The sequence below is a fragment of the Cygnus atratus genome, chromosome 1 (genome assembly GCF_013377495.2).
Source record: "Cygnus atratus isolate AKBS03 ecotype Queensland, Australia chromosome 1, CAtr_DNAZoo_HiC_assembly, whole genome shotgun sequence".
Taxonomy (NCBI): domain Eukaryota; kingdom Metazoa; phylum Chordata; class Aves; order Anseriformes; family Anatidae; genus Cygnus; species Cygnus atratus.
The window spans coordinates 126,882,902-126,908,980 of NC_066362.1; the positions used below are offsets into that span (position 1 = coordinate 126,882,902).

Genomic DNA, 26,079 nt, shown 5'->3' on the forward strand with positions numbered 1-26,079 from the left:
AGAATATTAATAAGTAGTTATTCTATTAGAATGTTAGATAGGTTTATCTAGTCTAAAGACTCTTTTGTGAGATACGCATTTGTTGGCCAGGCACAAATTTTGAACAGAGGCAGCCTCTTTTTCATAAAACAAGCTCTCAACTTTGTGCTAAATATGTGTAGTTTTAAGATTAGACTTAAGATCCTCCTCCCTTGATATGTTTAACTCCTTTTAGCATCACAGGTAGTCCATATCATTTCATTATCCTAAAATTGCTCACTGGTTTTTATCTTTGCAATGCTGAAAGCAGAAAATGGACTGAAAGGTTTGTAGATGATTGTACTTAATCTTCAGCATCACCATCAGTTTAAAAAACACCTAGTTTTTACCTAATATTCTACAGCTTATGGGACTGCTAAAACTAGTACATAAGATTATAGAACAAAATATGAGTGATTTTTTTTGCTGCATTTATACATTAAACAGAGAAGTCAAGCCATTTCAACTGTTTATTTGTACATCTGAACAGTCTGTGTTCATACAAACCTTTAATGTGTCAAAGAAGAAAAAAATGCAAAAAGACAAAATCCAGAGCCGTGGAAATTATCAGGAGGTCTTTTTGTTTTGCTTTTAAATTGAGTAGATTTGACATAAAGAGTGTTACCTCAATGTGATTCATTGAAACAGTCATTTCCCTAATTATATGCTTAGTTCTTTTTTTCTTTTTTCTTCTTCTTTTTTTTTTTTTTAATCTACTTGAATTTCCTGGGGTTGACCATGCACGTCTCACAGGGTAAAACAACCTCCAATCCTGCACAATAGGAATGGGAAAGGAGTAGGGAGAAGCACGCACACGAGAACTCTGTCCCTTCAAGCACCTCTGTGAACAGCATCCCACATTCACAGCAAAAATGAAAAGGGAAGCAGAGCTCACCTCTCCCACCACCTCTCCTCTCCCCTTCCCCTTGTCAATTATTTGTGTTTTTTTTTTTTTTCTACTGCCTGAGCTGAATTACATGGCTAGAACAAGTCCCATTTGGATACATAAATTATAAACATGAAACCAATGCTGCAATAGGATGTGTTACAGTAATGTCTTATGTCACTAGGAAACATATACACACACATAAATAGAGAGAGAGAGATTTTTTTTTAAAATACATGCCAAACCAATTAGAAGGCATAATATGAGATTCTGGTCATGCTGAAGTTATTGGGAATTTAGCCACTTAACTTTGTTGGAGTCACTGTTGAGGTTTCTACATTTAATCCTCTTAACCAGAGGTGAAAATAAAGTGCCTGACTTGTCAAACCCTTGAAATCCACTGTTTCTTTAAGTGGCCAAACAACGATACATAGACAAACTCATCTCAACACCAGTTCATTGTATCCTTACCCTCATTTTCAAGTTAGTCCCCTTTTGATGAGTAAATTTCAGGAGAGTCTCCCAGCTCCAGGAACTTTACTCAGGATGTAAGTAGTATGATCATTTTGCCTGGGGAGAAAAGATTTGCTTGCTTCCCTCCAAGGGAGTATCATTGTCTCAAACCTGCGTATGTCACTTGCTGTTCCTAGTAAGCCAGTGTTCAGTGTTGCACAAGCCTACAATAAAGGAGGCATTGAGCAATCTGAATTAAGAGATCCTTTTTTTTTTTTGGTGTTCTCTCAAAAACATGAAAAAACTAACGGGACTGAAAAGTTCTTTATACTTTAGTTATCCATGTTTGTGCCTTGGACCTGCTGTAGTCTACATTTTCTTGGGAAGTGCATAGGAGTTTGTCTTCAGCTTGTAAGTGAGGCACCCAACGTTGTCCTAGAACTGTAGGGCTGGAGTACTGGCATCTAAGTGAATGCTCATCGATTTCAGGGACTTCTTCAGTTAAGCACAGCTATAAAAATGCATTTGGGGAATTAAGTTCTTTACATAGTCCTGGGTCCTAGATCATTACAAATCAATTTTTTTTTTCCTGTATGTTACTGGACATTACCCAGTTTTATGTAATACGCAGTTTAAATAAGCAATTTCAGATACAAATTAAGTAGAGTTTTTGTCTTTTATAAGTCACACAGTATTTTCTCCTAGTAAATGAGCTTGATCTGAGTGGAGAGAAGGTATTTTGAGGCAATTCTTCTGCCTGCACTTACCTTTCAGTGCCTGAAAATTCATCAGCTGGTTGAATTTTACCCAAAATATCATGTTGTTTGTCAGGGGGGTTGGATGGGCAGAGCCAGACTGCCATTTATCTGTACACTGGTAGTTATTCACACAATAAGCAATACAGTAAGCTTACTAAACCTGCACTGACAACATATAACGTGCCCAGGGGTAAGTTGGGCTTCAGTTTCCAAGCTCATTCAACCTTCCAGCCTTTCTGTTGAAACACTGCTAAACCACATTTGCAAAGCACACTGTTTGTGGATGTGTCAAAAGAGCACTGATGTAGAACCACTAGGTTCTACTTTCTACCAACAAACAGTATCATCATACATCACACCCCTAGCAGTAATTTCAGGACAATTTTCTTCTCTTCCCTATTGACTTCGGACACCCAGGTCAGAAGGGAGGGAGCCATAATTCTCACAGGTGGTATGAGCTAGGAAGAGAGGAAAACACGATCTGTGGTACTTAAACATGCAAGGATCCCACTAACCAAGGTACAGAAAGCAAATGCCTCTGTTTTTTCCTTTTTGAAGAACCACCAAAGCACCAGGCTTGAATTCCATTAGAAACCGACTCCAAAGCATCCGAAGAACGCCCCAGATCCAAGCAAAATGAAACATGCCTCTTCATCTAACCCCAGCTCTATTTTGCATGTACGTCTCTATGAAATCCTGCTCCTCACATGGACTTATCACACCCTGCATCCTCGGGAACATCTGCTGTCCATGGAGTTTGTAGATGTTGTCCCTTTCTTTTCCTCCGTAACACTGAATAAGAACTTGTTGTTGCCTAAAGCTCCAGCCTTTCCCTAAAAACGTGCAGTGTGAGCCAGGCTTTTCTCTGTGGTGCCCACTGCCAGGACTAGAGGCAATGGGCATGAACTCAAGCAACATGAAATTTCTTCTTAAGAAAGCACAGTTTTACAGTGAGAGGGGTCGGAAAAAAAAAAAAAAAAAAAAAGTCACTGCGAATACTGCCTTTTCACCATGTGCTTCACCCCAAAAATAAGAAGAGGGAAGAGGAGCGCCACAGTTAACGCCGCTGCCCACCGGGGAACTTGGCGCAGTTTAACCTGAGGGGCAATCTATGTCCTCCCCTCACGGGGCTCGCTGTGGAGCCGCGGCGTGTCCCCGCCACCTCCCCTAAGCTACGTGCCGTGCCGTGCCGTGCCGTGCCGGGCTCCCCGGCTCCCTCCCGGCCTCTCTCAGCACCTCCCTCGCCTGCCTCCGCCCCCACGCCGCGTCCAGCGGCTGCCCCAAGCTGCCGGGGCCGGCCGCGGCGCCTCTAGCGCCGGGAGCCGAGCGGGCAGGGCGGCGGCGCTGCGCGGCGGGACGGGACGGGACGGGACACCACAGAACAGGACACCACAGGACAGGACGCCACAGGACGGGGCACCAGAAGACGGGACACCACACCACAGGACGACACGACACGACACGGGACGGGACGGGCGGTCGCCCGGGGCCAGGTGAGCTCGGCTCGGCTCGGCTCGGCTGCTCGGGGCGAGGCGGGACCGGCAGAGCGGCGGCTGCGAGGGTGGGGGTCGCGCCGCCCTGAGGGGAGACGAGTTGGGGCCATTTGGGGATCGTTGGGGGCCATTTGGGAAACGTTGGGGGACATTTGGGGAACGTTGGGGCCATTGGGAACGTTTGGGGAACGTTGGGAGCCGTTGGGGCCGTGAGGGTGCAGGGAGGGTTAGGGTTAGCAGGTGGTGGCAGGATGGCTCCCGCCTGCTCCCCAGCCCAAAATTTAATGCACCGAAGAGATTGGTGGAGATGGAGACCAGCGATGCATTCGCGTGAGCCCCAAAGCCGGTCATTTGGGCTGGCACCTCGGTAGGGTTTGAGTGTGGTTTGTGGTAAAGACCCCCCTAAGGGGCTGCGTTTCTAGGCTGGGTCGCGCTTTCAGAGGCACCTGTTGCGCACAACAGCCCTTTTTTAGGTCTATTTTTGCCCATTTAGACTGACTGAGTGAGGAATGATCAGTGCGCTGGTAGCGTCCTTTCCTGGCTGCGTCGGTTTTCGCTTTGCTTTGCGAACATAAAGGTTTTGTCACTCATGGGCAGTATTTATAACAGCACCGAACGCTGCTGCTTTTACCGCCTGATTGCTTTTCATTGATTTACCTGCAGGTGCTGAAGAAGTGTTTGTAAACTAATTCACTAGCCCTCTGATGGCATGCCCGTCCAGCAAATCAAAAGTGTGACTGAGCAAGCCTGGGCTCGTTTGGACTTACGTGGGATCAGTAATAGTCATGCTGAAGACATGGTAGAATGAGCTTCCACGCGGGCCAGAGGAGAGTTTACAACCTTTGGCATGCAGGTTTAAGTGTTATTCAGCCCCAAGGCAAATTACGTGGGTCTTTAGCTCTGTCACTTGTGCGGATTGTTGGCATTGCACGTCTCTACTCAAAGTACGTTTCATCCTTTTGCTGGCATAGGCTAACAGTGTACATCATCATTACAAGACAGCTGCTCAAGTTGATCTTCCTGTTCTTAAGCTTTTCAATTTATTTATTTCAATTTATTTCAGCCATTTCTTCCTAAAGATGGAAAGTATACTTCTGTAAATGTTCACATGAGTGGAATGAGCAGGATTTGGTCCTCTGGGGGGTGACCTGGAAATGTGTTTGTTGAATTAAACTAAAGAACAGCAAACATCTCTCTGCTTAGGACGTTCTCTGAGTGCTTGTCTTCACTGAGGAAGCATGCATAACTTGTCAATAAAAACAAACTCAAATGTGAAATGCTTTGAAAGAAGATGCAGGACAGAAATTGGGTGTAAAGGGTTTCTGCTCAGACATGAATTAGTGCCACTGAAATTTTCAACTTACACTACAAGTTAGTAGTATTATTTCTACAGTGGCAGTTAAAAATCAAGCAAGCTAATGCTAGTAGTATCTTAGTTTTACTTTAATATCTTAAGGTAATTCCACAGGTCAGATGGCAGTTGTGAGCAAGATTTTTCTTCTCTTCAGTGCCATCCAAATTTAATGTTAAACCTGTATTCCTAATATATCAACAGAAATTGTCTGTAATTAGAGCCAGTTGGAGAGAAATAAAGGACTAAATTCCAATTCTCAAGTTAATTGTTCAGTTTATACAGTTAGGGCAGTGAATACTTTTAGTCAGGTCATCCACTAATAACGGTAGAGTATTGGTGGATTCAGGAAAGATTTGGACTCCATGAGAGAATAACTGTTGTTAAATTTTGACAGTTTTTAGTTCTAAATATGTAATATGATCAGTGCCCTTGACAAACAGAGCATGACTTTAAAACCAATTGCTATGTATGAGTTTTGAATTTTATATTTTCAATGGAATACTAGATTAGTTAATTGAAGGCCAAAATCAGGATAGATGATAGAATTAGTCTCAATGACTTCAGCTGAAGAATTGGAATGAATAGGGCATGCTATATTTGGCCTGAGCTGTGAGCTTTCTGATAAATGGTAAGTCCAGTAGTTTTGTTATGGCTAGGTGCAATTAAAAGCTTTGCTGTTTTCTCAGATGTGTGGATTTATTTGTTTTAGGATAGTTCTGTTGGAAGGGACCTTCTGAAATCAACTAGTCTGATCACTTCAGGGCTGACCAAAAGTTAGGGCACATCACGGAGGACATTGCCCAAATGCCCCTTGAGCACTGATGGGCACGGGGCAGCACCCACCTCCCCAGGAAGCCTGTTGCGGTGTGTGACCACCCTCACGGCAAAGAAACGTTTCCTGATGCCCAGCCTGAACTCCCCGGCGCAGCTCTGTGCCGTGCCCGTGCCCTGCCATCGGGTCCCAGGAGCGGAGGCCGGCGCCTCCCCCTGCGCTTCCCCTCCTCAGGAGGCTGCGGAGAGCAGCGAGGTCGCCTCTGGGCCTCCTCTCCTCCAGGCTGGGCAGCCCAAGTGTCCTCAGCCTCCCCTCACAGCACATGCCTTCCAGCCCTGCCGCCAGCTGTGCTGGCCTCCTCTGGGCGCTTTCAGGGACCTCAGCAGCCTTTCTGTGCTGTGGAGCCCAGAACTGCACACAGTACTCAGGGTGAGGCCTCACCAACACTGAATACAGCAGGAGAATCACCTCTTTCGACCAGCTGGCTGTGCTGTGTGTAATGCACCCCAAAATGTGGTTTGCCCTCTGGCTGCCCAGGCACACTGCTGGCTCATGTTGATTTAGAGAATAGTAATTTGTTGCAGAACATTGGTGGGTGCTGCTCATCTTGTGAACAAGAACAGAGCGAAGTGAAACATTTCAGGTTTATCAGATAGGTGCTCATGACTATGCAGGTCTTATTCTTTCCAGTGATACGTTCCAGGTGGAACTGCAGTTTGGAAAGGAGCTCTTTCCTTAAAGCAGCTCTATATTTGCTGTGTGAAAAGACAGACTTATATAAATTATATGGTAATTAGTAGGAATCACTTGCTTAGGAGTCTTGCATTCCTTTTGTGCCAAAATATCTTTGAAATTTATTGTTGTTCAGGGTGGATAAAGAACCCTTTGTAGTTGCCATTAAGTCAAAGACCCAAAAAAAGGGATCTCAGCCTCCTCCCTGCGTGAGTTACATGGATTTGTCTCCAGCTGTGACTTGAACACGGTGTATATGCCACAGGTGTGCAAGCTCTGAGTGTTACTTACATCAGCCTCAGGACAGTTTCATTTCAGGTAACATGTAGTGGAACTAACACAAGATTTTGCAAGTGTATGTGGTAGCTTAAGTTCCAGCCTCAGCCTTTTCTGTTTTCCTCTTATCCGTGGGTGGTGGAGCCTAGAAATCAGTTTGCTGTTTGATGTAGCAGCTGTTTTTCAGCTAGTGCCTTATTAACGCAGTGGTTCTTGTTCTTCCATTCTAGGTTCCCTTCTGCAGACTGTTGAAATAGTGTTCTCAATATATCACAGAGAAAAAAAAAAAAAAAAACTAGTTTGGGACACAATTTACATATTTTTATTCGTTTTAACAGAAAAATGTAGAAAGTCATTTATACTAGATGAGACAATGTATGGAAAAGAAATAGCTTATGAAGTTCTCTAATCTACTTAAAATACTTTTTCACTCCATAGAATTTAGAGAAAATTATTAGAATTTATCACATTATTTCTGTTTTCTGAAGTTTGCATGAGTATGTCTGTTGACGCCTTAGTTGCCAAAAGAGAACAGCCACTCGCAACGGAAGCATTGTATATGTTCTCATTTATGGCATTCCTTAAAAGAGTCATTGAAGATTTAAGGTCAGAAGATACATCAGTAGGTTTGCCAGAAGCTGTCACATTTGACAAGATAAGACACGTTCAGAAACAGTACAAGTAGTGAGAAAATGAGCAGTGTAGGTGTTCTGATTATAGAAACGTTATTGTGCACGTGTTACAAAACCCAACATCTTTTTCCTGATGTTTTAGTCTTTTAGGTGTTCTCTTAAAAATCTCTTTTATACTTTTAGAGAATAAATCACTGTGGTTGTCTGGATTTATTAGACTTCTGGGCATGCCTGATTATGAAAGTTGCCAAGTTCCACATTTAATTTTTGACTTCCCCACCAGACTTTGAATATCTTTGTTTCTTTTGCACCAAATTAATTATATGGATATAAGTTGACTGAATGGGTTTCTGATAATACACTACAATACATCAAGTTTTGAAGTCTAGGGGACTTTGTTCCTTCATTACTTATTCATAGCATAGTACAAGTACTCATATAACTTGAATTTAAAATTGCATTTTTTTTCTTATCTGTGTTTCAGCAAGTCAGCATTGTGGTTAGGGTGGTTTATTTGTAAGAAGGCTAATCGCATTTTTATAGAAGTGGTGACGGTGAAAGAAGCCATGTGGAGTGTACAAAAGTAAATTTTCGAAGCTGGTATGTAAGTGGGGGCTGAAGACAGAAATGGTGCTGGTTTAAATCATTTTGAAGTCTCTTTGAAATCAACAACTTCTGTTGTCCGACTGCTTTCAAGTCTTCAGGAGTTGATTAGTATTGGCTGACTTGTATCAGCTTTATTGGCCTAACCTGGGCTCCAGTCTGAACTTTGCCTCCCTTTCGTTCCCGAAGGGAACCATCACAGGGCTCTGAGCTCTGTAGACTTACATGGTACCCTAAGGAGGAGCCTAAGGTGTTCTGGCTTAACCCCATTTCATAGACTCTCTTGATAGAGGACCCCAAAATATTTACCCCACGTGAAGAAAGAGGTGCCAAAGTTCCTTGCGCTGCACAGGGTACTGATGCCATAGTCCTAAGCAGAGTTGTAGTAGGGCTCTGGAAGATACTTGCTTCAGTGCATCCATCTTTAAGAAACGTTGAGCTTTGTCTTTGGTACAAACAATGCATTTTGGCCATTGAGCTGTTGATTAAAACAGGCTGAGAATGGTTATTTATTTTAAGAAAAATAAAAGCATAAAAGAAAATAACAAACAACCACACAAAACAGAATAAAACAAACAAAAAAAGAACAAAAACCCTTCACCAAGTATTGTGCTCCTTAGCTTCCAAAGAGATTTTAACAGCTCCAATGGCATGATCCAAGAGGCCTGTTAAGTCGATAAAGTAAAGTTCAGGATGAAATCACAATCTCATTTCTTTATTGGACTTTTTTTGAGGGGTGATGCTGTTGTGCAGGCCGGTAGAACATGGCAAGGAGAGTAAGGAAGGAAAGTGTGTAAACTCAGCAGAAACAACTGTTTCATTTCTTTTCCCCCACTTACAGTTACTTGAAAGAAACTTTCAGGTTTCATTTTCTAAGAGTAGGAAAGTTGAAAGCATGAGCTGAAGAGTCATCTTCCTGTCATCCCTGGCCCTCACTTAACTCCTTACGGTCTGCTTGCTTTGTTCAGTGGCTTGAATATTCCGGCTTTAGAAAAGTCTTTGTCCTTCCCTCTTTTCCTTCCATCAAATTCAAGTCCTGTTACTGAATATGAAGGTTTTGCAAAACTATATTTGTCTTGTTTTCAGTGCCAAGATCTTTGTACACTCTTCCTCATCCCTTTTACCTGTGTGGCTCAAGGTATATCTCTAGCATTCCTTTGATCTTTTTCTGTGTGCCAATTTAAACATAGCCTTGTAATTTTTTTACAACTTTTCTAGCCTGCTTTGTTGTACTTTCAGTCTTTTACTCTGCAGAACACTTTTTTTTTTCCCGCGAAACCTATATACTGTACTCCATACTGCAATGTATTACTAATGCAAATGTAAACTTAACTCGCCTGTAGTTGAAGTAACCAGACCTGTGACAAATTAACTACTTTATTACATCTCTGCTTGTCATACTTCATCCGTACTTTGTAAACTCTTTGAAGTAGAAACCTGCTTAGGTATTGTCACTGAAGGGCTTTTTCGTTTGCTCTAGTAGGTTTAATAGACTGCATGGATAATGCTGTTCTCTTGAGGGAGTACACAATGTAGAAGAGGATTTCCTGGAGAGTGCAGAACTTTTATACGAGCTAGAAAGAGGCCTCTTGCATATCTGCAGGATATGAGGGAATGAAACATTGCCACACTGGGTAAGAGAGAGCAACGCAGTTGCTTGAAGTTGTCCCCTGATCCATTTTTGCGCTATATACGATGAGGCAAGTTAATGTAAGAGACAATTAAGGACCTAAAATGCTTTATGGCACTGAGTGCCATCATGGAGAGCCATCCATAGGGTGTTACACTCATGAATCCACTTATACAAAATGTAATGATTAAGCTTACACTTTTACACAAGTATAAGGGGAGAACTCTGAGTGTAACTGGGGGCAGACTTTGGCTTACACAGCTTTGTATTTGTAAAATAAATAAATAAAATCTTTCTAATACCAATATCCTGCAGTAGTGCAAAGACTAAATAAAAGAATGGATTTCTCCAAGAGTTTTTCCTCCCATGTATTTCTGTTAAGAAGTGAAATAATGAGTTACAAGTTTTACAGAGGACCAGAGTGTGTAACCAAACAGTTTGCCAACTCTGTAAGCCAACTTATGAAAAAGTAAAAGATTAAATACATTTGAAAGTACTAAAGATTTGTGTCATGAGGACTTGTTTGGAGATTCCTTGAGCTGTCTCTTCTCATTACCATTGCAGTTTTAGAAAAAGCTGATGTTCTGAACAAAGCGATTGGATTTCATAGAACACAATATGCCTGATTTTATAGCCTTTGGTAAATACTGAAGAGAATCAATGAAAAACAAACTATTGTCAGACAGTAATAATCCTATTACTGTCTTCTGGAAAAATGCATTAAAAAAAAAAAAAAAAAAAAACACCTGGAACTACGTTTTTAAATCAATGGTGCTACTTCTGCTCTTAAGTTGGTGGATGCTATATGTGCCAAAATTCACAGTGACATAAGACTTTCCAACATAGTGTCCTCCCTATTACATCTAACTTGCTTCTGCCAAAATTCAAAAATAACATAGAAACTTTACTACATTTTGGTTCCAGTCTGGAAAGTATAAGGGGTTGATGGAAGAAGTCTGTAGTCTTCTGTTTCTGAAAGTAATTAAAGGCACTAAGAAGTTCTCAGACCTGGGTACTATGATGTTTCTTTGGCTCTTTTCTGCCTTTTATCACCTGGTAAAGATTTGAATAATGCAGACTGTCAAAACAACAGGCAGACTATTAACATTGATTATTAGTGTATCACAGAATGGTTTGGGTTGGAAGGGACCTTAAAGACCATCTAATTCCAACTCCCCTGCCCTGGGCAGGGACACCTCCCACCAGACCAGGCTGCCCAAGGCCCCATCCAGCCTGGCCTTGAGCACTTCCAGGGATGGGGCATCCACAGCTTCTCTGGGCAGCCTGTGCCAGGGCCTCACCACCCTCTGAGTGAAGAATTTCTTATAACTAATATAAACCTGCCCTCTGTAATTTAAAGCCATTACTCCTTGTCCTATCACTCCACTCCCTGACCAAGAGTCCCTCCCCAGCTTTCCTGTAACCCCTTTTAGGTACTGGAAGGCCACTGTAAGGCCTTCCCAGAGCCTTCTCTTCTCCAGGCTGAACAACCTCAATTCTCTCAGCCTCCTCCTCAACAGAAATTTCTATTTGGTAAATTCATTTTTTTAAAATCCAAGATCTTAATAGGGGGTATCTATGAAAGTAGGCAAATTGGGCCCCAGTGACTATGGATGAAATAAGTGTGATTTGAACAAAACAGCCTGAGGTAGGCAGCCTAGTCTGAAGTAAATGACTGATTGCTTTGGGCTATAATTTCCAACATGAGTTTCTGTTACCAACAGTTTATGCATTGGCTGTGAGAACCTGCTCTGGCTAAAGCTCAGCACGAGAGAACTAACAGTTTATTACATTTTAACGACTCCCAGTAAATAGATATATTCATCAAGCAGTGTAAAATGTGAATGTCGTTTTCAAAAGCTGGTTTAACGAAGTACAGTACGGCACAGGCGGCTGTATTTTCATGGCTTTAAGCCTACTGAAAACCTAACACAAGGCAAGAAGTGGCTGAAGGAAGGCTGGGTATCCCGACAGGTCACTTGGAAAGGAGCCCAAGTTTCTCCTGCTGCACGCTGAGTGGAGCTGCGCCAGGCAGCCACCCTGGAGGCTGGTTGCAGAGGCTCGGCCCCCATCTCCTCTGCCTTCCCACTGGGCTCGCAGTACTCGCCTGCTTTCCTGGGGCACCTCTGAGCCCTCTTCGAGGTGCGTGCCTGTGACTGACTGGTGAGCTGAAGTGCTTGAAAAACATCAACTACAAGTAATGCTGCCTACCTTTCAGAGGTACAAAGCTGGGTACAGCAGTGTAATGCCTTATGGGTCTTGGTTTTAGCAATTTTCTTTGCCTGCTCTTAGTTTAAGTTAAGTTGCCCTTAGCTTACTGACCTTCATGGCCCCATTTTACCTGTCCTTCTGCAGCAGGCTCCCTGACACAGTGTTTGTCCTGCTCAGTCTGTTAGATTTCAGTAGCATCTCCTGCAGAAACTGTGCTTCTTAGGCAGGCAAAACTCCCATCATGTTGAAGGACAATTCCATCAGAAAACTAATAAAATAGCATGGCATAAGGCAGCTAACAGGAATGGTAAGAATACAGACTCCTCTGTAGACATCTTGCTGGCTGTTTCCAGTAACCTCTTTAAGTTCTGGAGAATGTGATGTTAATGCAGAACTGCAACTTGTAACACAACATGCAAAACAACCCTCTAATTTTTCAAAGTGTGTTTATTCATTTATTTTTAGGAAAGTTCCTCCAATTCTGGTGTCACTTTCAAATTAATGACAAGCTATGATAAGTAGTCTGAAACCTGGGTACCAAGGCTACAAGCCTGTCGCTGGTCAAAATACAGAACTTTTAATGGAGAGGAAACAGGATAGAACAGATTTATGCCTCAGTTCTTATTTCCTGCTTTCTGAATTTCTGCAAGTCATTGAATATTCTCTTCTACTTCAGGCAGTTAGCTCCTTGTAAATAAAAGTTGCTTAGTTGTTGTTTGAGAATAGCAAGTGAGAAAGTAATGACAACCAGAAGGTTATGACAACATTTTTACCTGTGGTCTGTGTGTAGAATTCTTTCCCACATGTGGGTGGTTCAGTAGTTACACCCAGGAGCTGTTGCACTTGATTAGATTTGCTTGATTTCCAAGTGAAAATTTTTCTTCCTGCTGCAAAAACTAGGCAGATTCATGCTGGGCTTACTGAGTCATACTCTATCAATCTATTGTAATGAACAATGAAATTGTTTGGTTATACGAATGAATGAAAGATTTTACTTACACCTGTCTATAGTATTCACAAATGTATATTTACAATGAAAATACTTTTTAGAATTAGTAAGAGAAGATCTTTAGAATCCCTGTACAAAGAGGGGATGCAAATAGGTTTAATAGAAACATGATGTCCAAGCATTTTTGAATGTATTGCATGATCTTCATTTCAATAGATGTGGTGAAATCGTATTTCACATCTTGCTTTAAAAAAAAAATCTCAAAGCTAGTAGGATCTTTTTCTTTGGTAGTGCGTGAACAAGACTGTTGCAAAGAAGAAAGAAGCGCTAATGTCATTTCCTAACTTTTTTTGTAGTAATTTTCATTAGACAGTGGGAATAATGAGCTAGCACAAATGCTGAAGGTCTTGCAAAAAGTCAACCAAGCGGTGACCATGTCAGGATTTCTCTTTACATATTTATTCATTTTGCTCCTATCTGGCTTTTATAGCTTTCCCTGAGAACATTAATTTGCATTCATAACTTTGAATAGCTTCAGAATTCTTGATATATCTGTATTCTGTCAACAAGAAGCTGTGCCTGTGTCCTCATTTATCTTTGCCAGGCCCATCTCAGGAAGTGAGAACAGTGTCCAGAAAAAATAAACCCAACAAGGGGGATAAAAATCTAAATGTGCGGAAAGTATTTATTACATCCTTTCATTTAATCACTGGACAAATATTAGCAAAGTTCACTGTGGGATGCCTGAGTTAGAGTAAGGTCTGTTCAAACTCCTAAGGGCTACAGAGCACTCAGGGCAGATCTGGAATTAGAAGAAGAGATTTCTTGGCTCCTACCCTCAAATTTGGATGGTTAGAATGCAGTTGTCCTATGTAGTGGGTGAGGCACTAATGGGATTGTCTAAGGAGGTCTGCCAGACCAAACAGAGGGCATGCTTGATGGCGTGGGAGTAAACCTTTGTCCTAGTCATCTAATTTCATGTACATCTCTTTGCAGACCTGAGGCTTGAGGAAGAAAAGAGGTGCAGAGACTGTAGTGGCATTCTGAATCAGGATTATGTGGGACACGGGGCAAGAGCTTTGCTTCGGTACTTACCAGCGCCAATGACTAAACTCGTAGGTGCTGACTATTATACGCTGAGTATTTTTGGGCTCTGCAGTCAGTAAATTAAGTAGCAGAATTACGCTAATTATCCTTAAAACCTGATAATAAAAAATGCCATGCTTTAACATTTGTAGGTTTCAAGTGTTTTTGACTGACAACTTCAAGGATGGTCCACCTACGATACAATTTATGAGTGTTAAAAGAAACGCGCAACCAAAAGCTGTGTGTGCTTTCTCTGTTTACTCCCACTTCCCATTCTCATCTCAAATTAGGTCACTTCCAAGCAAAGCCAAGCTGCCCATCTATCCCTTCACTTTACGGGGAAATCTCTTCTTTACCTCGGTAACTATCTGTTCATGATGATATGGTAGGACAACAAACTAAACACCAATTCTAGTGTCCCTTGTTTCTACTACTGAGAAATGAAGAATTGCAATGCGAATGGGACAGAAGAGCTTTATTAATAGATGATATTTAGGTGTTCAGGACAAGTTGAAGACTGGTTTGGGAAATGCCTGATAGGATATGTTCCCTGAGAATCTTTAGAAAGCCAGTTGGCCTCTGAAGTTTCTTGTTTTTCTTGTTTGTTTGTTTTTGTCTGGTTTGGTCCATTCCTGCATAGGATTGTGTACATTAGCTGTGTCCATTATTTTAGCATACCACGTGTTTTCTCTCAGTTTTAGTATGCTTGATCTTTGTTTTCCTTTTATCAAGAGCCTTTCTTCCTGCTTATTAACATCTGCAGCACCCATGCAAATGTCATTCATGGTATTGCCACAATTTGACTTATTTCCTTAGAGTATTTCAGTTTTAAGTGTGGCATCCAGTATCTGCAAAATGGAAACATTATGGTCACCATCTAGATCAGTCTGCTTCAATCCAATCAGTATGATCTTATTTTTCTGCTAGAAATATCACATACTTTGTAACCGCTGGAAACACTGGCTGGCAATAATGTTGCACACTTCTAATTTTTATAAAGCCTTTACTTTGTTTTCTGTGCTACGCTGTTATATTTGTGTAATTTATTTGCATGTAATTTTAATCAATTTCCAAAGTGTTGATTACCTAGTAATTTCACTCACTCATTTATTTCTCAGTTTATTCCCAAGGCACTTTACTTGGAGTGTTCAGCCCATAGTAACCATTTTAGGCTAATAAATATTTACATTCATTTGAAAGCTTGCAAAAAAATCATTTTAGCTCCAACCTTAGCATGAATTTACAACACCTGAAGGAATTCACAGTTTACGGTTCCCAAAAAGAAGGAAACCTATTGAAGCCTGATGTAGCATGTACAAAAGTGCAGTAAAGCTTACAGGTAGTATGACTGCAAACTTTGTTCAGTGCTAATCAATACACTCATAAATCCACTAAACTCGCGATGGCCAAATTAAACTTCTGGTGTCATGCAGAACGCTCTGATCTTCCATAAAGCTGATACATCAAAGATATATAATAAATATGTAAAGTTTACTGCCTTGCATTTATCTTAGGAATCAACTATTGCATCACTTGTACTATGAATCTCTAAAATTCTTCATTAAAGAGCTAATGCATTCAAAAACCACATGAATGTTTCACTTAACGGTTCTTTCAGCATGCAAAATATCCAGAAAATGTACCTTTTTTGCAAGGATCTGATTAAAAATGTATCATTTTGTAGTGTTGTATCTTATAGTAGGAGGCAGGTTCAGCACCATGTCCCACTGCTCACCTGAGGCAGCCATCACTTGGAAGAGATGTGGAGGAATCGGGTTTTGATGATACACTCCAGGAACTCTCCGCACACAGTGACTTGTGACATTTTTAATTTTTTTGAGCTTTGCAGTAACTTTTTACATTGAGATGAGGATGGGGAATCAAACTCTTGTGTATTCCTTAGGGATTCACACTTTTGCTATTAAAGTGTCAGATAATAGAACCTGTGGGTGGGGAACCAAAGACGTGCTTTCCATATACTTTTTGAGATTAACAAAGCTTTTGGAAAAGCTCCTCGGCCTATTTCTTCGGTGTTTGTTTTGGTTTGTTTTGTTTGTGTTTTTTGTTTGTTTGCTTTTCAAATGTTGAAAGCTTTACTCGTGGAAGGACTCATAGTTGTGATCTGATGTATTTGTTATTCTTCAGAGAATTAGAGCTTGAGTGTTTTATTTTGTTTTTTTTTTTTTCCTCCAGCAAGCAGCTATTTCATTCTTGGTGACTTGCCAGTACTCTACAGAGTGTTTGTGAATTTGTGTGTAATATATGCCCAATAGTATAACAGTGTTGAAAAGATTGCACTCCTGGGTTGAAAACCAGGAATCATTCATCATGCTTGCACACCTATGTTTTTTGTAGTCACTACGCTTTATTTATTTATTTATTTATTTATTTTTCCTTCTAGAATGGTTGCCTGGGGAAAACAGCACTGCTGTGTTGGCAGAATACAGCACATTTTATTGAGATTCAGGATTGCTCTAGCAGTCCTTTTACTTCATTTGTTCCTGGCTACAGCAGGCAAAGGTAAGACGCATTTTTCCTGATCCATCTAGTGTTGGTATTCCAAATGAGCAATGTTAGTCTTGGTGAGTGGGACTTTTGGATATATTCAGAACAGGCAAGTTTCTGCTCTGTTGAAATCAAAGGGAATAATTGTCATAAACAAGAACTAAAACAGTGCTCACTTTGGATATGCAAACCCTAAGTTCACAGTATATGTTTTCACAAAAATTCATCAGTAGTAACTTATTTTGGTCTATGGATGAGGAAAGAATATAAATACAATACATGATAACAAGACAAATTACTTTCCTGCAATTTTTTGAAATGGAATTGTTACCATTACAGAGCCTCTCTTAAATCTTTTATACTTCTCTTTCACGAACATGTCAAGATCCTTTTAGATTCACTGTACATAGTACAGATATGAACATGAAAAAGCTCCCTCATTGTTTCTGGCAGTGGATCTGAATATGGCTATGGAAAAGATAACAAGGTCCAAAACATGTAACAGAAATGATGTATTCAAATTTGACCGTGTATGCTTTTTATATAACAGTAAATGAAAAATAAATACTTCTTGTCATTTCTAGTAGAAATTGAATAACTGGTATGGTGATGTTTGTGTATGAGGTACAGTAGAAGCAGCAAATCTGTGTTCTGTTTATTGTTGTTCTTTAGGCTGGCAGGTGCAAGTCTCACTACTCTGGACCTCAACTGATACAGAAAACAGTGCATGTCATTTGTAAAACTTCTTGCATTGATAGTGTTTAATGCATTAATCGTGCTAGTGTTGGGCATGGAATATTACAAAATTAGAGGAGATTTTTGTCGCTTACTTAACGGTTAGTTTTAGAGCTGCCTCCTGTGTTGTGCATGTTATCGTACACTAGAAGGTCAGAGTTTCTAGCAGTTCAACCACTAGCTCTGAGGAAGCAAGCAAAGAGGGAATTTGTCTTTCACCTGGGCATGACTTGCCAGACAGTAATCCTTCAAGAAGACCTAAACTGATACAAGGGTTTATTTATGGTTCCATACTCTTTTTTTTGTTTGTTGTTTTGTTTTGTTTTTAGGCTGTTATCATTGTCAGCTGCATCTTTATTCAGTTCTTTTCTCAACTGAGGTGACAAAGTACGTTTGTGTTCTCCAGGAAATATGAAGAGGGAAGAACTGCCTGTGTTCTTTCTGATGTATAGGACACTGGATAATATGACGTAGTTTATCCCCATATATACAACTATATACAACTGTGAATGAAAAGGAGGGACAAAATTTGTTTTGAGGAAACAGATGTTAGCTTTGGATTTCCAAGATGTTTAGCAGAATCAAATGACCCATATGTAGAAAATTTAGTTTTAAACTTATTATTAAGAACAGTTATCAGCTCTAGATGGAATACATCAGGATCTTTATGATGTCATTTTAATGGACTGTAACAATCCAAATGTGTTACAGGTGGCAAACACATGTACAGAAATTAATGGATATTGTTACTGGTTAAAAGCCAGATTATGCATTTGCATAAGCACATGGCTGTTTAGATTGAAGGGAAGACGCAACTGAACTAATGCTCAATTATACTCGTATAGTAGCTATTAGTAATGTAAGGAAAACAGTTGTTTTCCTTACATTAAAAAATAGTTATATAAAAACCTATAAAAATAGTTGTTAATGTACTGAAAGAATCCTACAGATCTAACTCTTATTACCTACGGTTGACCATCTCTTCTAGAGATAGAAGTTATTACAACCTGTTAGAGGTGAAATGCAACAATTTGCGTTTCTGAAAGAGGTTAAGTGTGTAAGTACAGCAAATGCCAATGAAATGTCAGACCCCAGTTCCTACTGGATGGAGTTTCCTTGACTCCATCCGGTGGTTTGTGCTTATTTTTCTTAATCTGGAGATGTTTGGAACGTTCTTTCTCCCATGCGATGTTTTCTGCACAGTGGTGATAAAGGTACATTCGACGGGCGGGTTTCCGAACATGATTTGTATTGTCTGGACCCACAGGAACTAATTGTAAGCTCAGAACGTCCCTGGCAAAGGACAGCCAATTCCAGCTCCTCGCTTTGTGGGTCAAGGGTAGGCCACAGCCCAAAAGTACCAGAGAAAATAAACGATCATTAACAGAACTTCCAGGGCTTTGAAGTAATGTTATCTCCTTCTTGTATTGCATCCACCCACATATCTAACAGACCTAGCTAAGATGATCTTGATAATTAATTTCTAACTAATTTAGTGCTGTGCTGTGTGTTCCACTTGGACCACTGAAATGCATTTGCTGATTGTGGTTATGATTTTTTACGTGCTTTTTCAGCGTTCTTTGGATAGACTGTCCACACGAAGTTTTTCAAGCCTTTCCTCTAACAATTCAAACAAGATTAGTATCAGTTCTCTAGCTTTGGCACCACTTCTTGGCACTTTTTTTTTTTACAAACTGTTTGGGACAAGGTGGTCCAGACATCCCAGTTTCTTAAATGCTTTAAATAGTGAAAGGTAGACCTCTCTAAGTAAACTCTTTTGTTCATTTAAACTAATTCATCAGGCCTTGCGTACTGATTGACCACGGTCTTCCTGAATGACACAAAGCAGTGTAGGAGAATCATCAGCAGGATTGATCTCATTTTGCTCCATTTCTGTTGGTTACCTGCACTAAAGATGCTGTCACCTGCAAGTTCACATCCTCTTTGAAGCCTCACGTTTCTCCAAACTGCTTGCATATGTCTGGCTTGCACTTTGGCTCCCTTGACAACTTCATAGTGCAAGCACCTGTAAAGAATGTACTATGATTTTGCAGCCCTGTAATTAATTCACTGTTTTCACTTAAACCCTGATTTAATGCCTAACATGAAATCAAGCCTCTCTCAGAATTTGTTCACTTCCAAAATCAGGTCTGCTGTTGATATCTCAAGTTTTGATTAGCATTTCTGCTCAGAAATGGACTTACAATTTTTGAAAGATAGATCCTGGATTGTTAACAGTGACTTCATGTTTTGAAGCTGTGTCAGGAGACTTCCTTCACCTGTCTCTTTGGCCATCTTTGTATACTCAATATTGCTTACAGGAATTTTGGAGGGCATTTGATTCATGCAAATAAATTGCTGACATACGCGCTATGAGGAACAGCAGCTACATAAAATCTTTCAAAGCCTCCAGTGTAATTCCTACTTAAAAGTGAAAAAGTTAAGCAAGTATTTTTCTTTAGGGGGCCTGTGTCACAAGTGTTAGCATATGACTGTGCATCTAGGTCTCTGCTTCCTTTATATAGTCAGTTTCATCATGATCTGTCCAAACTGGAAAGTAAAAGATTGATTTTAATTGCAGTCAGCCTTTTACTAAAAAGGGTACGTTTGAGTCTGTATCCAGAAAACTCTACTTCTGGGACACTTTTCCCCACCCAATCTCCCTCATCCCAGCTTTTAAGTCACATTTTAAAAACCAGTTTTCCATGCTGAACTGTTCTTTGCTGAGCATACCAGATTTTGCCTGATGCACTCTGACAAATGGCCAAAGTGAATGAGTGAATTCATGCTTTAGGGTGTGGTGGAGGGGGTAAGTAGTTCTATTGCTTGCTGTTAGAACAAGTGTGTTTCACTTATCCATTGCCAGGATGTGTAGAACAATGCTAAGTATAATCTCACCATTAAAAATCCACTCTCCACTAATTAGGAATTTCACCTAATTTGGCCTGAAACCTCAGGGTTCTTCAGGTCCGCTTGGTCTCTAGCCTTGCATGGCACTACCATGACGTATGCTGAACTTTAGGAATGATTCAGGGTTGTGAAAGATGCCTACAAGCTTCTGCTAATTAACGTCACAAAGGGAATCTCCGAGCTCTAGTATGCCACAAGAGCAGTTATCAGTGACTTTCCATGAAAATGGATCAATAAATATTGTGTTTCAAACTTTTTCTGGTAGCTTGTATCTATCAAGCTGGACTTGCCACTATTAGGAACATTTTCCTGTTTTTGATTGCTATTGAAAAAGAAGTTTGACAGCCCCAGGGTCGAGGGACAAAATTTGAGCAAATTCCCGATTCAGAATTGGCCTGAGGAAAGCTGGTGGGCTGAGATGATCAGAGAAGAGCAGGCAGTGACCCTGACAGCTAGCTAGGACTATGAATGGGACACTCCTTGAAAAGAAAGCCTGGATCCCAATTGCCTCAAGGTTTGTCTTTTCACAGGGGAGCTAATGAAAAAAACTTTGTTTGTATATTGACCGAGCTTACTCTGCTATCCAAGCCTGACCACTCATGATTACTCACATACCTTTTCTGGAGGGTACATAAAAGCTCTGCGTATATTGATAAATGAATGCCTTCCTAAAGCTATCAGTAATGCATTCTTTTATACCGCTTGAGCATCTGCCACGCTGTTCCGTTTTCCCATAATTCCAAACGTCCCACGGGAGGGTTTTTTTGTTTGGATTCATTTTATTGCTGATGGGTGCACAATAAAGCAAGCAATCATGATAATGATTGTATAGCTGGAATGTGCATTTTTTCAAAAATGAAGAGTCAGTCCCCACTCCAGAGAGCTTACATCTACAGCCACAAAAGCCTGTACTTACCTGTAGTGGGACAAAGGAGGAAACGAGGCATCAACAAGAGCTTAACAATTAAGATCAGGTTCTAGAAGTTCAGGTATTCCACGGCACTGCTTGTTTTACCAGTGTTGACATAGCCTGACACTTTGCTTTCAGCAGTAAATTCTGTAAATTCTAATTCTATTCTTTCACCAGTAAATTCTGCACCTAAAATTCTGTGTATTTTCACGGTTAAACTCCAGGTTGCCATCTCTGCCTAAGCAGATGTGGGATTCTTAGGCTGGATGTCTCTGCAAGTAAATGCTCTGTTAGAGAACTGGGAATGGGGGCTGGATGGGATTAAATTTAAAATAAAGCAGTGACTCCAAACCACATTTCCTGAAATTTACCCAAGCTCATTCTCTTCTAGAGTATGGCTATTTTCTACCTTTCCTGCTGAAGCTGTGCCAATATCTCAGGGTGGTTTTTGTTTGTTTGTTTGTTTTTAAAGCATGAAGGAGCACAACATTTTTCAGAAAAGCAGCATGCAAGTCTGGGAGACGAGAAGGCAGTAAGGCTTATAGTCCCTTCTTCTAGCTCTGTGTCTATATTTTATCCAGTGTCTATTAAATGCAAAATACCTGTGTGGTCTTGGCAATAGGAACCAGAACGTGATTCTGTCTTTGCCTCCTGCTTGTATTTTGAGTGCCTTGTTAGGGAGCTACATGATCGTACTTCATCTTGTGCATGAGTTTTATCTCAAAGCCTTCTTGAGCAGCTAGGATTGATTAGCTGCCTCCAAATTTGTTGCTTCCCTACTGCCAAAAAATAACTTACAAGAAGGATATGAAGTTGTTTGATAATATGTGATTTGAAAACTCTTAGGTAAATACCTAGGAAAGGTACTACATGGTTGAATAACATTCATATAGAAGATCCTTTTGAAAAAGAAGTAATTTTACAAATCACCTTTTCTTTATTTAGATCACGAGGATTTCCTAGGACGATACAAAGCAGTCTTTAAGACCGAATGTGAAGATCCTTGGATTATGTCACCAAGAATTTCTCTGCTTTCCTTGAAAGAATTCACTGTCTGTGTGCACCTCAAGCTAAATTCCTTGAGTAGTCCCTGGACAGCATATGTGTACAATCAAGAAACACCTAACAGCAATCTCTCTGCAAATAAGTACGATCTTGGACTTACCGGAGATAATGGTAAATTGGGGATATGGTTGTTTGGAAATCAAATAAATATGACAGCAGTGCTCCATGAAAATACCTGGCATCAAATATGTACCCAGTGGAAAAGTGAAGACGAGGAGGTGAAGTTATTCATAAATGGAACAAAAAAAGGAAACAAAAAACTACCTGGAAAAATGTATCTCCCTGGAAAAGGGCAGTTTTTACTTGGCTGTGCAAGGCTGCCAGGTACAGCGACGTCACCTAACCTGGGTATGGCTGGGGAGCTGTACATGTTCAGAATGTGGGATAAAGCAAATATAAAACTTGCCAAGGACTGCAGAGATGGTAGTGTTGTGCGCTGGAGAAAGGAGGATTGGGTCTATAATAAGACAGTAGAAGAGGATAACTCTTTGCCATGTGGTAAGTACCATCACACGCCTGTTTTGAAAATAGTTTTTGTGAAAAGTTGATCTCAGTGTTTCTAACATTTCTATTCCATGTTTTGCAAAGTCTTTGTCCACTGGTAATTTCTAACTAAATGCTTAAAAAAATCATGTGGGGATCTGCAGCTCTCGACAGCTTTCGTACAGATTTAGAGGGTTGCTGCCATGCTTTTTGAAGACTTTCAACTTCCTCCAACTTTTGTGTCTGTCTGCTATCCATGTAATGGCAATGAGAGCAGGATGCATCCAACTGAAACTCCGTGGAGTATTAGGGCTTTCTGTCGATGTCATCTTAATTCATTTATACACCTTCTGTTCTGGGAATAAATACAGAGGGGAAGCATTGCTTGTCCTCATTTTGCACATTTGCAGGGTGAGGACTTCAACGAGTGCAAATTTTCACTTTTTCATTGGCACATGGTATGGTCTACATCTTTAAAGGTTACTGGAGGCTCCGATTTCTACTTGTTTCTGTATCAGTAATTTCTTCCTTTATTAAAATGGTTTCTCATATGGTTATCATATGGTTTCTCATAACATTCTCAAAATTCCTCTCTGGCCTGAAAAAGAACCATGAAAACCTTTAAAACAAAACAAAATTTTACTGTCAGAGAAATTGAGTTTTAATAGACTTGAAATGGAGTAAAAGCAATAGAATAATCTTCTTTCTAGCTTTTGCTATCCTTTCTACTGATATAAAAGACAAACTTAAATCAAATTTGGGTAGGATCCCATTTATCAACTACAGTAAATGGTATTACCCCCAAGACCTTCAGAGTTTTAAATGTGATTAGCTCACTTGATTCCTAAAACTCTTACATAGCATAGGTGCTTCAGTCAGACTGTGGCACCAGTTTTAGTCTTCATCATCTCTGTCCTTAAAAACTGTACCTACCCATCTTGTGAAAACCAGCAAATACTATTTAACTATGTAATATTAAAATCACTCCCTGACTGGGTATATTTCAATTGCAGGAAGGGCTTTAAAATAGGATGTGCAGATTTCTTTTTCTGGGAGAGAAAGTAAACCCTCAGACAAACCAGGCCCCGCAGTGGATGCCTTTAACATCGGGTCACATAATGAATGAAATGCTTCCGCTGGATTTCTGCACATCTTCTCTGTTGGTTTATGTGATTTGAGAGAGGAACTGAAGAAAGGATATCTGTCTTTTGCTCTCATATTATTGTGTTTGAAGAAATGCAGTCCTAGGACTGAGAGGGAGAACGTTCTGGCTACCTGACAAAAAGGCTGGCACAAGGAAGGTCTGAGAGAGATCCTTCCAGATAGCAGACTAAATCCTGGTCAGAGTGGTGCGTCTGGTTACTTTTCACTGAGGCACAGAAAGGGCAAACTTCTTGATTCCGGTTCTAGCACATTCTGCCCCGAATGCAGAATATCCTTGACCATCTCAGGACATCTAGGTTAGGCAACATCCAGCCCCAGCCACAAATGCTTAGTGATTTTAGAGTAAGTAATTTCTGGGGTTGTGGAATCCTTTGTCTAACTGCTGGAGCTCTCTAGTGACTGCGTAAGGTTTCCAAAGCTCTTGTTGCCTAGCCAAACTGAACTTCAATTCTGCTGGCAGAGGTCTGTTTCAGTACAGGAGGCAATCTCTGCTGCCAAATTTAACTTATCTCCTCTAGGTAACTTGGAAGAATAACAGCTTTTCAAATAAAAAAAAAATCCAGTGAACTTTTAACAGTGTATTTGCCTGTTGTCAGGAATAGATGCATTTTTGCCAATTGCCTCCCCTCCCTCAAGAAAAAGTCAGCCTGTGAAAGGCACATACTTAGTAAATTTCAGTACAACGGTTAAACAAAAAAGAAATATTGACAGGAGGAGTCTATAATAGTGTAAGGCAACTTGAATTGATGGCCCTAGTAGGTCCAATCCTTACAATTGGATTTCTTTCTAAAAGTTCTTCGGTCTTCCTGTGTAAAAATTATCTGGTTTGTGGGACTTGTCTGCTGTTGTTAAAACAGCAGGACTAAGAATAGTAAGTCTTCTGGAAGATCTAATTTTGCAGCTGCAAGGAACATAACTGGCAAGGGCTGTGCTTCCTGTGTAGACAGACGAGGTGAAAAGGAAGTGATTGATTGCAGTTATAATTGTGCCAGAGGACAAGTTTCAGAATTTTGTCATGATCCAGTGGGCTTTTTGTGCCTACATAAAGCAACAGTTGTCAATGTGACCATGTCAAGGGTTACCATGATTTCTGTGATTTCTCAAGGTCTTGGTGCAGTGTGAGCCATTATCTACTTGGTGTCTCATAAGCACTGACTCACTCCATTAATAAGTTTAGATTTACCTAATGTCATGTTGCTAGCTTATGTTTCTTTACCTCCTTTTTTCTGCCTTTCCTTTTGTTGACTCTGTATACCTTTTTCTTTCGGTCTTATGTATTTTTATAATGATTATTCAGAGTACCAAGAATTTGCCTAGCTTCTTCTTATCCATGTTAGGTCTTAGAATGACCAGAGTCCTGATTCTGGTAAGATTTACACACATGATTAACGCTCAAAAGACATGCTGAACTTTAGCAAAGTACCTTGCTTTCCAAAAGTGGACGGATTACCTTTGCAGTAGCCATGCATTTTACATGCAAGAAAGGACATACCTGACTGCTTCCCGGTTTGTGATGAGGGCCAGTCACGTTAATGGAGCCCGCAATAGAAAACTCTTAGGTTGGAGTTAAAGGTGCAACTCTTGCTTCTTCCAGAAGTCCTAAGACCAAGAGGGGTCACTTCTGCTTGGTGTTTGACCTTTGCAAGCTGAGCAGGTGTAAGTACTTCATGGAGGGCCAAAGAGGGAGGTGCTCACTGTTCCACATGCCAAATTTGGAAAAGAATTTATCTTATTACTTGATTAATAATACCTGTTTAGCTACAGACCTTAATGTGGACAACGTGAGTGATAACACTAGAGTCTTTCCATAATCCAAGAAAAAAAGGGTATTAAGAAATATAAAGCTCTGGGTGATTTAGGATGACAGGAAAATGGGTGAGTTTAAAACGCTAAATGCTTGCAAAGAAATTTTCGTCATTTGTGAGCAACAATTGTTGCTGTCATTTTTTGCATGGGATATTTGCAAGTCACCTTTAGTAGTAACTTGACAACTGGCAGAAATTTACTGTTTAAACATTAATCATTTCAGTTACATATTAAACAGTAACATTCTTAACCCAAATATAAATATCCAAACTGTTACACTGTGTATTTATGCAAGGAGCACAGAGATGGCAGGGTATCTTTTACAGACTTCAAGGAATAAATGAGATACGTGACTTGGGGCGTAATTAAAAGTAGCGTCACTGGAGGTGAAGCTGTCACCTCATTTGTGGGATCGGTGCCCTAATATTTAACAGGATTCCAAGGTCTATTGCCTTTGGTTGCATTTTTTGCATAAATACAATTCAATGTTGGATTGCGACATTTTAATTTTTCTAAACTGCCCTACCCAACCTTCAAGATTAAGGTGGTGTTCCTTTTTTTCCATGTGTCCTTTTTACTCCCCATATGGATGAACCTGTTACTGATGTTGCTGGAGGAGGTTTCCAGGCTTGTGGGAACAAAGTAATA

The 26,079-nt window shown here is 40.4% G+C and overlaps 1 protein-coding gene across 6 annotated transcripts in view; it reads left to right on the forward strand.

Annotated features, from left to right (window-relative positions):
* Positions 1–3,376: 3,376 nt before the first annotated feature.
* The window catches only part of ADGRG2 (adhesion G protein-coupled receptor G2), a 62,553-nt gene continuing 39,850 nt past the window's right edge, over positions 3,377–26,079 (forward strand). For 2 of the 6 annotated variants that reach the window (XM_035542134.2, XM_050716156.1), the window contains exons 1-4: positions 3,422–3,608; positions 4,272–4,552; positions 16,255–16,373; positions 21,859–22,476. In XM_035542134.2, the coding sequence (XP_035398027.1) occupies positions 4,413–4,552; positions 16,255–16,373; positions 21,859–22,476 (877 nt within the window). In that variant the 5' untranslated portion in view covers positions 3,422–3,608; positions 4,272–4,412. Of the gene's footprint in view, positions 3,609–4,271; positions 4,553–16,254; positions 16,374–21,858; positions 22,477–26,079 lie in introns of all 6 variants that reach the window. The other 4 variants (XM_035542136.2, XM_050716161.1, XM_035542135.2 and 1 more) reach the window with 4 other exon arrangements.